The 16,587-nt window shown below is 38.0% G+C and overlaps 1 protein-coding gene across 1 annotated transcript in view; it reads right to left on the bottom strand.

Annotated features, from left to right (window-relative positions):
• Positions 1 to 4,474: 4,474 nt before the first annotated feature.
• Positions 4,475 to 16,587, bottom strand: part of nkx1.2la (NK1 transcription factor related 2-like,a) — a 28,662-nt gene continuing 16,549 nt past the window's right edge. The window contains exons 2-3 of the mRNA XM_058059272.2: positions 7,866 to 8,068; positions 4,475 to 5,070 (exon numbers count right to left, since the gene is read on the bottom strand). Of these exons, the coding sequence (XP_057915255.2) occupies positions 4,475 to 5,070; positions 7,866 to 8,067 (798 nt within the window). The 5' untranslated portion in view covers position 8,068. The remainder of the gene's footprint in view (positions 5,071 to 7,865; positions 8,069 to 16,587) is intronic.

The following is a 16,587-nucleotide window of genomic DNA, read 5'->3' as shown; positions in this document are numbered from 1 at the left end:
GGTGGGGCGGGGGGGATTTAGACATTTTGGAGTGCTTCCTCTTGTCCCATTTTGGCATTAGACTTTTTTTTGGCTGCTAACCATCAAAGCCTGACATGATAAAGGAATGTTTTGATGTCATTATATTTATATTATGCAATTAGCTAATTAGCTATAGTCTTCTTTTAAAAAAAAAATACAGCACAGAGTTGTGTTAATTACAGTGTCTGCAATTCTCACAAAGACACACACACTCACACAAACGCACACTACCTACAGTGCAGTAATTAGAGGACATTATCCCAGCAGTGAACGGCTGGCAGGTTAATGAACTCCGTTGGATCGCGGAAGAAGAGGCAACTGTCTCTCCGCTATCGACTCTTCCCTGAGACAGAATGATGTCTCTGTTTTTTTTTCATCAACAGCTAGACGGGCGTGTAAGATACTACTGATGGTTACCCAGGCAACAAGAGGCCAGGATGTTCACCCTCGGTCAATGCAAGCGTAGGGTGCATCGGTTGTTAAAGTGTTTGAATGATGCATGCTGGCTGGACTAAAACTAAAATAGCCATAATGGACTTAACCTAGAGTCAGTGGCGTCATTAGGCCTATTTTAGGGGGGCTTCAGTTCCTCCTAAAATGTTCTTAAGATCCCCTTAATAATTTGATATTTTTTATAAATTTTTTTTATTGATTTTTTTTTTTTACAAAAAAAAATCCCTGACAAATCTCTGACAAAATCTCATTTTAGGGGGATTCTTAAGTCCCCCTTAATAATTTGATATTTTTTATAGATTTTTTTAATTGATTTTTTTTTTTTACAAAAAAAAATCCCTGACAAATCTCTGACAAAATCTCATTTTAGGGGGATTCTTAAGTCCCCCTTAATAATTTGATATTTTTTATAGATTTTTTTTATTGATTTTTTTTTTTTTTTACAAAAAAAAATCCCTGACAAATCTCTGACAAAATCTCATTTTAGGGGGATTCTTAAGATCCCCTAAATAATTTGATATTTTTTATAGATTTTTTTTATTGATTTTTTTTTTTTACAAAAAAAAAAATCCCTGACAAATCTCTGACAAAATCTCATTTTAGGGGGATTCTTAAGTCCCCCTAAATAATTTGATATTTTTTATAGATTTTTTAATAGATTTTTTTTTTTACAAAAAATCTCTGACAAAATCTTTGACAATTTTGGGGGTCTCTTAAACCCCCTAAATAATTTTATATATATATGTATATATTTTTTTTTTACAAAAAAAATCTCTGACAAATCTCTGACAAAATCTCTGACATTTTGGGGGGTCTCTTAAACTCCCCTAAATAATTTGATTTTTTTAATTGATTTTTTTAACAAAAGAAATCTCTGCAAACTCTCTGACAAAATCTCTGACAAAATCTCTGACAAAATCCTCTGACAAAATCCTCTGACAAAATCTCTGACAAAATCGCTGACAAAATCGTTGACATTTTGGGGGGTCTCTTGAACGTCCCCTAAATATTTTGATTTTTTTAAATTGATTTTTTACAAAAGAAATCTCTGACAAAATCTCTGACAAAATCTCTGACAAAATCTCTGACAAAATCTCTGACAAAATCTCTGACAAAATCTCTGACATTTTAGGGGGTCTCTTAAGCCCCCCTAAATAATTTGATATAATAATTTTTTATTGATTTATTTATTATATAAATTTATTATATTTATTTATTGATTTTTTTTTACAAAAAAATATCTGACAAATTTCATATAATAGGGCAAAAGCAGGCTAATAAGCAAGCCAATAAACAGGCTAATACTAGTAGTAGTAATAGTCAGAAGAAGAATAATGATGATAGTAATAATAATAGGCTAATGAATAATATAATAATGATTATGATATCATTGATGACTGTCCACTGGACAGAATGATTGCAGAGCTTGAGCAGCGGTTTTGCAGTGTAGATTGTGTGTACTTGTGTACATTTAATGGTCGCCTAAAACTATTGAGTATCTCTACTAAATCTGTCCAAAAGTGGGAAAGTTATATCCCGGTTCTTCTTCCTTGTTTGGATATTTAGATTTTTTGGGATTTTTTTGAATGTCTACTACATTCATTCATATCCTGTGCATCTCCAGGGGGCTAAGCCCCCCCCCCCCCCCCCCGTCCTCAGAACCTATAGTGTCGCCCCTGGCAGCGACCTGCAGCCAAAATGCGAATCAAAGATTCTCTATATGACAGGAGCATGATGAAAACAATATAGCCAAAGCTTTTTCCAAGTTGTGAATCGGGCTGGTCCGGTCTGACAAGTCTAACTAACTAAGTCTAGCACGGCAAAACCGGTCCAGGCTCGGAGTCAATTTCCTCCTGTCATGGCTTTGACAGTCCGAGACCTTGACAAGCATTCTTCAATTTTAGATGCCGTTTACTCACTGCTGTCAAAACCGGACGATGTCCAGTCGCTCCGTGTGTTGTGCTTACAGGCTGTGGCGGGGGTTATCATTAATAATTGGCGACATGAATTATGTATGCTTGTAAGAGCGCACCGCGGGATTGGACGTTGCGGCCTTATTTCAAGGTTTGGTGGTTATGGCTATTATGCAAAGTCTATTATCATTAATATCTGGCGGGAGGAGTGATTACTTTCATTATAGAACATGTGCAAGTCGGGCGGGTTCTGCTTGAGCAATTATGCATGTACTCTTAATTTCTTATGCTAGCAACATATTTTGGACAGTTTTTGTTCCGGCACGCATGACGTGACTGACCTCACAAATGCTCTTCGGGATTATCGGACACTTTCCAGAAAAGTTTGTATAGCTTCCATACTTTGCCTTCGTGTTGCATGATATTGCTCCCCCACATCCGCTGCTATAGTGAGAAAATTCCATCTATAGCCTCTGTTTACTGAGCTTTTGCAGTCAAAAGGAGGAGGGGGGGGGGGCGAATTCAGGACTTCCTGGCAGCTGCAAGTTTGTGTGTGGCATCTTCAGCATTTCATTCCAAAGGGAACGGAATCCTTTTTTCCGCTGAGGGTCGCAGGTCAGGTAAGAAGGATCGGTGGGATGTGGATGGATGGTGAGGCAGTGGGAACACAAATGACACTGATAATGTACCATGACTGTACACTGGAGGGGGGTGGGGCTTGGGGGGGGGGTCACGAAATACGAGACCTGGTCTACATGACTCAGACGAAACGAGAGTTTAACAAAAAAATATATAAATTCTACAAAATTACACTCGCCTGTACTCTGTGTGTATGCTAGCAGCCCCGCCTCCACCCACAAATCTTGTCAGACTTACTAAAAGTACTTTTAAACTGTTTAAATACCAACATCAATGTTTGATATCCAAAAATATCAAATTATTTAAGAGTCCCCGTAAAATATCAAGAGATTTTGTCAGCGATTTGTCAGAGATTTTTTCTGAAAAAAAAAACCATACATTTTTTTTAATCAAAAAAAAAAACTAATTATTTAAGAGTCCCCCTAAAAGTCAGAGATTTTGTCAGCGATTTGTCAGAGATTTTTTTTGTAAAAATAAAAAAATCAAATTATTTAGGGGAGGCTTAAGAATATTTTAGGGGGGGCTGAACCCCCCCCTAAAATAGGCCTAATGACGCCACAGGTCACAGCTTTTGTCATATAGAAGATCTTTGACTAGAGTTTTCTTAGCTGGACTTTCCTGAAAACATCAGAGCATGCCTGTTGTCAAGTATAAACGATCTTTGGCTTGCATTTCTGCAATAGAAGATCTTTGACTACACGTGTTACTTTACAAAAATAGCAAAGTGGCACTTCATGCTTTTATTTTTCACTGTCTAGCCCTCACTGGAAAAATCTTTGGACACCTTTGTTATAGAGGATCTTTGACAAGGTCACTTTTGCAGTCAGATTTTCAGACAAAAACGTGCCTCTGTCATATTTTAGATCTTTGTGATATCTTTGCGATATTAGATCTTTGAAGATATTGTTATGATGACAGTTACCAAATGACTATTCTAATACTATAATGTCATAATTATAATTGATTATAATAAGGTCATATGGAGGTTTAACTTTGTAAAAATACTATTAAAAAACTATTAAGCTGACTTGTTGTGGTTTAGATCCTTATCCGAATATGGAGAAATAGCGAACTCTTGTGGTTGCAGTATGTCATTAAAAAAATAGGCATCATTATCCATTCTGCATTTGACACAAAACTGTAACTTTTTCTTTTTTTTTTTTTAATTAAATAACACTGATATTATTTCTTCATATAAATGAACACCAATGTGAGCTGCACAAGCAAAAGTTTGTTTTTTTTACAAATGTAAACATGTGTTGCATATACAGTGTTTCAACAAACAATGACGGACAATTGTAGTGCATCATTTTTTTTTTACACAGCCACTAGGAACATCATTTGATAGTTTGATAGTATCCATGGCAACAGATCATAACATAAACAAAACATTTGGCATCAATGCAGCACTTTGAATAGTCAATCTATGCAGTTCTTCTATGTTTCCTTCATAGGTGGGAATTAAAATAAGTAGGCTGGACAAATCCACTAGACATAAAGGGATGCAGGAGCCCCCCAGTGGTGGAAAGTGGTACAGCACCGGCTGTGTGGAAAATCACGTTCCCTGAACTGAGATTTGGGAAAGACTGATGGAAGCCGGCCTGCCCCGAACCGCATGTGCTCTGCCCGGGATTGATCAGCGAGCCGGACGCCGGGGGCAACGTGCTGTCCGCTCCCGGGTTCTGTTTTTTCCACTTGGTCCGCCTGTTCTGGAACCAGATCTTGACCTGAGTTTCGGTCAGACTCAACGACAAGGCCAGGTTGAGCCTCTCGCACACCGAAAGGTACCGGGTGGCACGGAATTTGTTCTCCAGCGCTACTAGCTGTTCGTAAGTGAAGGCGGTTCGGGCGCGGCGGGGTTTGGTGCCGTTGGGGTCTTGACGGCGTCTTTTGTGCGGCGGGGCGTCCTGCGGGGTGACCGTGGACTCCTCTGCTGAGTGGTCCGGCTCGCCGGCGACACGGGGGTGGCTGTCAGTCAGGAGGGGGTCAACGATGACCGGGTGGTGATTGGCGGGTGGAGACTGGTCGTCGTCTGTGTCCTCCCCTGGGGGAACAGGAACCGAACATGAGTTTTGGCGTTTTGCATTGCAGATGTCATTTTGTCCGTAGACAAAGAATCTGTGGGCCGTAAATGGACCTGGGGCCACATGATGGACACCCGTGACATGGAGCATTAGGCTCAAGGTTCTGTAGGGTGTGGATTTGCTTCCAGCTGGGATAGGCTCCAGTAAACACATAAATAGAACATTGATGGATGAACATTTATTAAGATTATTTAAAAATGAGAAATATTTGCAAAATTAAGAAATAGTTTGGACACCCCTGTTCTTTCATTCTCGGGACTAGAACTTTTTTCCGACTCATTTTTTCACATTTATGCTTCTAAAGTATTTTTTCCTCATATATTATGAATTTTTTAATAAAAAAATTGCCATTTTGTTTATTAATACTGTAATGTTATTCTCAAATATTCAGACAGTTGCTGTAAAATTACTGCTCTTTTTTTATATTAAAAAACAAATAATCCCGGGTCCGTACTTCGGACACCCCTACACTAGACACTATAAAAATCTAAATAAATGTAAATTAAGTTTGTACAAAATAAAAAAAGTCACAGAAAAAAAGTTTAATTCCCCTAAATAATTTGATATTTTTTATTGATTTTTTTATTGAAATTTTTTTGTACAACAAAAAAATCTCTGACAAATCTCTGACATTTCAGGAGGACTCTTAAGCCCTCCTAAATAATTATATATTTTTATTTATATTTTTTTTTTATTGATTTTTTTTGACAAAAAAAATCTCCGACAAATCTCTGACAAGATCTCTGACAGCAGGGGTATCTAAAGTGCGGCCCGTGGGCCATTTTTACCTTAGGATCGCATATGATATAATAGCATGTGTAATTATTAATTCCCCCTACATAATTTGATTTTTTTTATTGAATTTTTTTGGACAAAAAAAATCTCTGAAAAATCTCTGAAAAATCTCTGAAAAATCTCTGAAAAATCTCTGAAAAATCTCTGAAAAATCTCTGACAAATTTTTGACAAATCTCTGACAAAATCTCTGACATTTCAGGAGGACTCTTAAGCCCTCCTAAATAATTTTATATTTTTTATTTTTATTTTTTATTGATTTTTTGACAAAAAAAATCTCTGACAAATCTCTGACAGCAGGGGTATCTAAAGTGCGGCCCGTGGGCCATTTTTACCTTAGGATCGCATATGATATAATAGCATGTGTAATTATTAATTCCCCCTAAATAATTTGATTTTTTTATTGAATTTTTTTGGACAAAAAAAATCTCTGAAAAATCTCTGAAAAATCTCTGAAAAATCTCTGAAAAATCTCTGACAAATCTCTGACAAATCTCTGACAAATCTCTGACAAATCTCTGACAAATCTCTGACAAAATCTCTGACATTTCAGGAGGACTCTTAAGCCCTCCTAAATAATTTTATATTTTTTATTTTTTATTTTTTATTTTTTATTTTTATTTTTTATTGATTTTTTGACAAAAAAATCTCTGACAAATCTCTGACAGCAGGGGTATCTAAAGTGCGGCCCGTGGGCCATTTTTGCCTTAGGATCGCATATAATAGCATATGTTGACCTACGTTGCCCCACACACAAAATGTACCCAAGTGGGAAAAGTTGTGCCCCCCCGACCCCTGATCTACAGTGGGTATCCGTGTGTCTATTGTGATGGTTCTGAATGGACAGCAAAACGTTCCAATCATGTTTGTGTTCTTTGAGGATTTGCTCTTTTAAATCCGCTTCAGTGATCTTTTCTTACTTATCCTGATACCCGTAGTGGACTTTTAGTAGCAAAAACTCTCGAGGTCTTGCTATAGCATCTTACGGCGGTGGCTGCAGATAGCCCAGATTCGGGTGCCTTCGGTAGGGGGGCTTGCTCGCTAATCCTTCAATAATTTATAAACCAGATAGCGACTCAAATGTCATGTTGCGGAAAGAAATCCCACCTAAATCCAGCTGCGCCGTCTCAGGCCGTGACGTGCTAATGGATTTCATATTTGCCCGCGGGTCGATAAATGTCATCTATTTAAGAAGGGGGGGTGGGAGTTTTAATCGAACGATATTTAAGGATCAGACATGGCTGGGGTGTGAGGTTTGTACCTGCAAGGTGCTGCGGGGAGATATGCAGGATGCGGTAATGGGATATCGATCAAAGCGTCCTCAATGGGACGATTTAAACAATTATCTGGGCCTGCCTGCCCCAATGCCAATCACACGCCGGGGCTCTGGGATACAAGCCTTTGTGGCTTCCCCTGAATGGGAACGCAGCCGTGGAAATTAGGGGAAGGTCATATAAAGATGAATCTGATAAAAAAGTAAAAAAAAAAAAATAGCTTTCACTGGATGCTCACTCACTTCCTGGGTAAAGTCTTAACTTGCTATGTTTCTTATTATTTTTTAATATATTTTTTATAAAATATTTTACTATAATATATATTATTTTTTTATTTTTTTAATAAAATATTTTAATATAATATAATAATATATATTATTTTTTATATTTTTTTAATAAAATATTTTAATATAATAATATATATTATTTTTTAAATATATTTTTAAAATAGTTTTTCCATGTGATATATTTTTGTCCCTGTTTTTTATCAGGATTACCCAAACTTTGAAGGCCCTTTTAATTATTTTGTGTATGCATTTATGTATTTTTTTATTATTTTTTTTAATTTCTCAAGTAAATTACGCATGCATTAAAATGCTACAATTCAATGTTTACTTTGCAAATACATCCAAAATACGCACATTGTGTACAATGTACATAGCGCACGGTGCGTTCTGGGTTCTTTACCCGCTGCTGTGACGTCTCCTTCCGTGTCGCTGTGCGTCTCCCAACTCGTCACCTCCGCGCCCGGGACTCCAAACTTGACAACTTCGCTTCCTTTCTTGTTGCCGCTGTTGAATTTATTCGGATCCAGGATGTCGACGATGGAGAAGGAGATCTTGTGAGTGGACGTCATCATTGTCACTCCACGGTGCTTTGAATCCAGCATGCTTAAAATAAAAAAAATGAAAGAAAACAAAAGTAAATGTCGTGCGTAATTACGCGCGAGGAGCGAGTCCTGGCAACCGGATCCGAGGTGATGAGTGTGTTTCGTCTGTCTAGTCCTGCAGCGTGGTGTGTTGGCGCTCTTTAAAGCGTCCGAGCCCCCCCACCCCCACCCCCACCCCACCATGCACGTGACACAAACACTATTAGTGTTTCACACGACCTCCTAATGGGCCCCGAGTATTGGTCGATAATCACCCATATCATTAAATTCAATAACGCGCGACCTGAAAGTAAATTGGCCACAGATGGCGCTTGGGATGGGATGGAGCCCCATCACCAAATTGAAGAATCTTTTTGGAGACCTTAATTAAGAAGCTTTATTGTATTTTCACCCCTGGAAAGAGTGCTATCAATTACCGGTGGATACACCTGCACTAATATTCACATTTTGCAAATAATATAAAATATTATAAAAATGATCAGTTTTGTCAAGCCTTTGATTAACAATAACACTGCCTAGGGGCGTTACTAGGTTCTGAGGACAGGGGGGCTTAGCCCCCCGGAGATGCACAGGATATGAATGAATGTAGTCGACATTAGGAAATCCAAACCGGGATATGATATGATATGATATGATATGATATGATATGATATGATATGATATGATATGATATGATATGATATGATATGATATGTTATGACATTACATTACATTACATTACATTACATTATATCATATCATATCATATCATATCATATCATATCATATCATATCATATCATATCATATCATATTATATTATATTATATTATATTATATTATATTATATTATATTATATTATATTATATTATATTATATTATATTATATTATATTATATTATATTATATTATATATTTTCCCACTTTTGTACAGATTTAGTAGAGATACTCTATTGTTTTAATCATAAATTAATAAATTAATAATAGTGGAAAATAAATGGAAAATGAACGCAAACCAAGGCAACATTGTGGTGTTAACCAAAAAACATGCTAACCAGGGCGGATGCTAACCAACTGCAAAATGAACGCAAACCGAGGCAACATTGCGGTGTTAACCAAGAAACATGCTAACCAGGGCGGATAGAAACATGCTAACCAGGGCGGATAGAATCATGTTAACCAGGGCGGATGCTAACCAACTGCAAAATGAACACAAACCGAGGCAACACTGCGGTGTTAACCAGGAAACATGCTAACCAGGGCGGATGCTAACCAACTCCAAAATAACGCAAACCGAGGCAACATTGCGGTGTTAACCAAGAAACATGCTAACCAGGGCGGATAGAAACATGCTAACCAGGGCGGATAGAATCATGTTAACCAGGGCGGATGCTAACCAACTGCAAAATGAACACAAACCGAGGCAACATTGCGGTGTTAACCAGGAAACATGCTAACCAGGGCGGATGCTAACCAACTCCAAAATAACGCAAACCGAGGCAACATTACGGTGTTAACCAAGAAACATGCTAACCAGGGCGGATAGAAACATGCTAACCAGGACGGATAGAATCATGTTAACCAGGGCGGATGCTAACCAACTGCAAAATGAACACAAACCGAGGCAACATTGCGGTGTTAACCAGGAAACATGCTAACCAGGGCGGATGCTAACCAACTCCAAAATAACGCAAACCGAGGCAACATTGCGGTGTTAACCAAGAAACATGCTAACCAGGGCGGATAGAAACATGCTAACCAGGGCGGATAGAAACATGCTAACCAGGGCGGATAGAATCATGTTAACCAGGGCGGATGCTAACCAACTGCAAAATGAACACAAACCGAGGCAACACTGCGGTGTTAACCAGGAAACATGCTAACCAGGGCGGATGCTAACCAACTCCAAAATAACGCAAACCGAGGCAACATTGCGGTGTTAACCAAGAAACATGCTAACCAGGGCGGATAGAAACATGCTAACCAGGGCGGATAGAATCATGTTAACCAGGGCGGATGCTAACCAACTGCAAAATGAACACAAACCGAGGCAACATTGCGGTGTTAACCAGGAAACATGCTAACCAGGGCGGATGCTAACCAACTCCAAAATAACGCAAACCGAGGCAACATTACGGTGTTAACCAAGAAACATGCTAACCAGGGCGGATAGAAACATGCTAACCAGGACGGATAGAATCATGTTAACCAGGGCGGATGCTAACCAACTGCAAAATGAACACAAACCGAGGCAACATTGCGGTGTTAACCAGGAAACATGCTAACCAGGGCGGATGCTAACCAACTCCAAAATAACGCAAACCGAGGCAACATTGCGGTGTTAACCAAGAAACATGCTAACCAGGGCGGATAGAAACATGCTAACCAGGGCGGATAGAAACATGCTAACCAGGGCGGATAGAATCATGTTAACCAGGGCGGATGCTAACCAACTGCAAAATGAACACAAACCGAGGCAACATTGCGGTGTTAACCAGGAAACATGCTAACCAGGGCGGATGCTAACCAACTGCAAAATGAACGCAAACTAGGGCAACACTGTGGTGTTAACCAAGAAACATGCTAACCAGGGCAGATGCTAACTAACTGCAAAATGAACGCAAACCGAGGCGACATTGTCGTGTTAACCAAGAAACATGCCAACCAGGGTGGATGCTAACCAACTGCAAAATGAATGCAAACCGAGGCAACGTTGCGGTGTTAACCAAGAAACATGCTCACCAGGGCGGATGCTAACCAACTAGAAAATAAATGCAAACCGAGACAACATTGCGATGTTAACCAAGAAACATGCTAACCAGGGCGGATAGAAACATGCTAACCAGGGCGGATGCTAACCAAGGTCCCACTACGTTACACATTGCGTATAATGTAATTTGTCCAAATTGTATTGCTAATATATTAAAAACACTAACTTTAACACTCAACGTCTGCTCCTAGTGACCAATATCAAAGCTGCATTCATAAAGTTTGCAATATTCAAGTGTGTTGTTGTGATATGCATATGCAAATATGACATTCAGGAGTAGTTATGTGCCAATATTGCGTTTGCAGGGGAATTAAAATGTGTATATTAGAGTAAAAGTCTATAAAATGTCAGCTTTTAGCTCGTCTGTTGAAGAATACTATGAAGTGTTTTTTCACCAACTTACTTTTCAGGCATTCACAGCCAAATTGCAGGCACACAATGAGCAGCGCTGATTGTTTTCTCGCCTAAGCTGATAGATATATAAATATATAAATATATATAAATATATATATATATTCACAATCAATGGGCTCCTGAGTCTCTGCCATTAGTATTCAATATAAAGTGACACAGGGGTTGTTTAAAACCCTGATGCCTGATGACGGTTAAATGGTGAAACCAGCGCAGGATCAATATTCCCAGCAGGTGTCCGATGCAGATAAAAAACAGAAAAAAACCTGATGGCGGAAAAAAAAAAACGTTATTTGGGATAGCGGGAGGCCAAAACCAATTACCGCAACGGCAAAGCTTTCTTGAGCTTATGAATGATGTCAATTATTGGAGTTTGTTGCTCCATGATATCGCCGTTGCTATTGTCTTTATTCTTTGGTGGAGTGTTTTCTTCTTCTTCTTTGGTTTTTGCAATGTTATTTTTCATATTTAATAGTGTATTACCTTGATCGCAAAAGTAATGTTTATTATAATTCTTCAAGTGATATTTTTTGTGTCATTTTTATTCCTGCTGTCTTTCTCCATCCTTGGAATGCGTTCATTCTGGGGCAGCGGAGCTCTTTGCCCCAAGTAGCTTAGGAAAAAACAACGTGAATATGACTTCATAGTGTTTTATTTTATTTTATTTTTTGGGGGGTACACAAATTTTGCCTAGCAACAATTGAACAAGTAGAGACGTCATATATGCAGATGGTTCAGTATTGTTTACGTACAGTTAATTGCCAAGTAAGATTCCTTGTTTTATGTTTTTTTTATGTTAAAGCATAGAAAACAGGCTGCACGGTGGTCTAGTGGTTAGCATGCAGACCTCACAGCTAGGAGACCCGAGTTCTATCCCATCTGTGTGGAGTTTGCATGTTCTCCCTGTGCTCCGGGGATTCCGGTTTCCTCCCACATTCCAAATACATGCTAGTTGCTAATTGATGACTCCAAATTGTCCATAGGTATGAATGTGAGTGTGAATGGTTGTTTGTCTATATGTGCCCTGTGATTGGCTGGCCACCAGTCCAGGGTGTACCCCGCCTCTCTCGCCCGAAGACAGCTGGGATAGTCTTCAGCACCCCCTGCGACAAATTTAGCCATACTGTATATATTTAGCCAAACAACGATGCTACAACATAAACTGTGATTGGTTGGTGACCCAACCAGGGTGTACCCCGCCTCTCGCATGAAGACAGCTGGGATAGGCTCCAGCACCCCCCGCGACCCTCGTGAGGATAAGCATTCATTAATTCATTAAAATTAATGAATGAAATTACCACTTCCACACAGAAAGGGAGGAGAGCTTCATGACTTCATGCATTGTTAAGGTCATGTGATATAAGCTACTGTGTCAATGATTTTTAACATTCAGCCTATCCCAGCTGTTTTCAGCCGAGAGGCGGGGTACACCCTGGACTGGTGGCCAGCCAATCACAGGGCACATATAGACAAACAACCATTCACACTCACATTCATACCTATGGACAATTTGGAGTCGCCGATTAACCTAGCATGTTTTTGGAATGTGGGAGGAAACCGGAGTACCCGGAAAAAACCCACACATGCACGGGGGGAGAACATGCAAACTCCACACAGAGATAGCCCAGGGTGGAATTGAACCTTTCTTGAGTGTTATGAAGTCCTGTTTCCATGCCGAAGTACCATTCCATTCCAGTTGGTTGTTTGTGTGGTTTAGGGCATTACCAGTGAAAGATAAACGGGAACATGAATGGTTTTGTGTGTCATGACTTTTTTTTTTTTGCCCCGCATTAGCATACCGGTAGCGTCGGCATGTGTGGGGTCCACATTGTTGTGTGTACTTCTATCGGCACAATGTTGACACACTGTTTGGGGTCTCATTCTTCCCCTTTGCTGTTTCCTGTGTTAGTTATACGCTGCGAGGTGATTGCTGCTCTACATGGAGCTCTCTCAGCGCTAGCCGGTCATAACCCGGCGGACTGGCATGCTTTGGCTCTGTTACATAGTCAAACATTTGTTAAAGCCGCCCCAACGGGGGACCCGCTTGTCCGCATTTGCATGTGTATGCCACTCGCACAGGCACCACTCCGGGCCGTCCATATGAATGCAACCCGCCGCACGCTGGAGGTTTACAACTTCCTAAAAGCCAATAGCCAGACATCTGTTTGTGTGCGCGAACGGGACAAAGAATCAACCCCCGAGGACAAAGACGCCCTCGGGTTGTCTCCAGAGCAGCTGAGCGGGCCGAGTATGTCTGATGTTTAAAGTGCTCCTGAAATTACTGGAAGTAATTGATGTGTTTTTATTGCAAATGTTGATACAAAATCAGCCAAGAAGCATAATGAAAAGCCTTAAAAAATATGATAAAGTCTTGTCTTTCAGCTCCAAAGTTTTGTGCTACTTTATAGAAATTGATTTTTTTTTAAAAAAACTAGTCCAATTGTTTTTTTTCTCGGTTTCACATGGTATAATTTCATTTGAACATGCATCAGATTACAATTGAAGTAAAATTATTTTATTTTATTTTATTTTATTTTATTTTATTTTATTTTATTTTATTTTATTTTATTTTATTTTATTTTATTTTATTTTATTTTAGCTTGGTTTAGTTTGAGGTCTGATGTTTAAAGTATTCCTGAAATTACTGGAAGCAATTGATGTGTTTTTATTGCAAATGTTGATACGAAATCAGTCAAGAAACATGATTATTTGGTAGGTGGCACAGACTGCTAAACACAAGACTACGCTAAAGTCTTGTCTTTCAGCTCCAAAGTTTTGTGCTACTTTATAGAAGTGGATTTTATTTTTTAAAACTAGTCCAATTGTTTTTTTTCTCAGTTTTACATATTTTGATTTCATTTGAACATGCATCAGATTGCAATTGAATGCATCACATAATCAGTTCACAGTTCCACATGTCCAAAAGGAGTAGGAAGAAGCAAAGCTTATTAAATCCTACCCCTCCATCTGGTACTTTTACAATCAGTAACTGTTACATTTGTTCACTTCCTGCTTTCCTAATATAATTAAAAAAATGTTTTTAATTTGTTGTAATTTATTTCATTATTTATTTATTATTATATATTTGTTATTTTATATTATATATATTTAGTAATTTATTTATTAATGTATTTTTATTTTATTATTTATTTAAAAATATATTTTTTTTGTCACATACCAAAGTGCGAGGTGATATAACCATACAACAGGGGTGGGAAAACTACGGCCCGGGGGCCACATACGGCCCACCAAGCCCGGTGCGGGACATGAAGAAAGGTCGAGTAGGGGGCCTCATGTCGCTCACGGCAGGGGAGCCGCAGAGACACACTTCCATCCTGGGACAATAAAGTCATCGCTTGGCAGGGAGTTCTGCCCCCAAGTCTGCTAAACATCAGATAATTTGTTTAAACGGCAGAGGAGGCTTGATGAGCTCTGCCGTGTCCATTGTTTTTGTCCTCCATGTCTCCTAAGCTTTGCTGTAAAGTGGAGGCCAAAACAAAGGAGCAGCAAGTGTCTGGTAAGCCCTGAAGGAGTTCCGTTTGAACCCTCAATGTCAGATTCCTTAAAAGTTTGTAGCCGCTGAAGGACCTTTATGTTCAATGTTGTGGTCCACGTTGTCTTGGAATCTCTTTCATGTACGTTTTTTTATTGGCACAGCCAGTGAAACCAGTTTAAAAAGACCTGAAAATCGAACCTTCATTCTTCATCATTTATGCTTGGGGCAACGTTTTCCGATGCGGACTTCGCTTGTTAGCTGCCTTTGTTGCTAAAGAACAACGGCAACTTAAGCGACATGGAGAGTTGTGACTGGAACTGGAAGTAATTGATGTGTTTTTATTGCAAATGTTGATACGAAATCAGCCAAGAAGCCTCATAAAAAGCCTTAAGAAACATGATTATTTGGTAGGTGGCACAGACTGCTAAACACAAGTGGATTTTTTTTTTAAGTCCAATTGTTTTTTTTCTCGGTTTTCTGTGGTTTAATTTCATTTGAACATGCATCAGATTACAATTGAAGTAAAATTATTATTTTATTTTATTTTATTTTATTTTATTTTATTTTATTTTATTTTATTTTATTTTATTTTATTTTATTTTATTTTATTTTATTTTATTTTATTTTATTTTATTTTATTTTATTTTATTTTAGCTTGGTTTAGTTTGAGGTCTGATGTTTAAAGTGCTCCTGAAATTACTGGAAGTAATTGATGTGTTTTTATTGCAAATGTTGATACGAAATCAGCCAAGAAGCCTCATAAAAAGCCTTAAGAAACATGATTATTTGGTGGATTTTTTTTTAACTGGTTTAATTTCATTTGAACATGCATCAGATTACAATTGAAGTAAAATTATTATTTATTTTATTTTATTTTATTTTATTTTATTTTATTTTATTTTATTTTATTTTATTTTATTTTATTTTATTTTATTTTATTTTATTTTATTTTATTTTAGCTTGGTTTAGTTTGAGGTCTGATGTTTAAAGTGCTCCTGAAATTACTGGAAGTAATTGATGTGTTTTTATTGCAAATGTTGATACGAAATCAGCCAAGAAGCCTCATAAAAAGCCTTAAGAAACATGATTATTTGGTGGATTTTTTTTTTAACTGGTTTAATTTCATTTGAACATGCATCAGATTACAATTGAAGTAAAATTATTTTTATTTTATTTTATTTTATTTTATTTCATTTTATTTTATTTTATTTTATTTTATTTTATTTTATTTTATTTTATTTTATTTTATTTTATTTTATTTTATTTTATTTTATTTTATTTTAGTTTAGTTTATTTTATTTTATTTTAGTTTAGTTTATTTTAGTTTAGTTTAATGTGTTTATTATTTAGCGTACATATTTGGCGTACATATTTAGCGTACATATTTAGCGTACATATTTAGCGTACATATTTAGCGTACATATTTAGCGTACATATTTAGCGTACATATTTAGCGTACATATTTAGCGGTCGAGTGGTTAGCGCGCAGACCTCACAGCTTGGAGACCAGGGTTCAATTCCACCCTCGGCCATCTCTGTGTGGAGTTTGCATGTTCTCCCCGTGCATGCGTGGGTTTTCTCCGGGTACTCCGGTTTTCCTCCCACATTCCAAAAACATGCTAGGTTAATTAGCGACTCCAAATTGTCCATAGGTATGAATGTGAGTGTGAATGGTTGTTTGTCTATATGTGCCCTGTGATTGGCTGGCCACCAGTCCAGGGTGTACCCCGCCTCTCGCCCAAAGAAAGCTGGGATAGGCTCCAGCACCCCCGCGACCCTCGTGAGGAAAAGCGGTATAAAATGAATGAATGAATATTTGCGTACATCTCGTTTACATGAAAGCTGTGGTTATTTTGCCAGATCT

Source organism: Doryrhamphus excisus, linkage group LG20, assembly GCF_037039965.1.
Source record: "Doryrhamphus excisus strain RoL-2023G ecotype Guam linkage group LG20, RoL_Dexc_Guam_v1.1, whole genome shotgun sequence".
NCBI lineage: Eukaryota > Metazoa > Chordata > Actinopteri > Syngnathiformes > Syngnathidae > Doryrhamphus > Doryrhamphus excisus.
The sequence above is the reverse complement of the archived record's forward strand: the minus strand, read 5'-3'. Positions and strand labels throughout refer to the sequence as shown.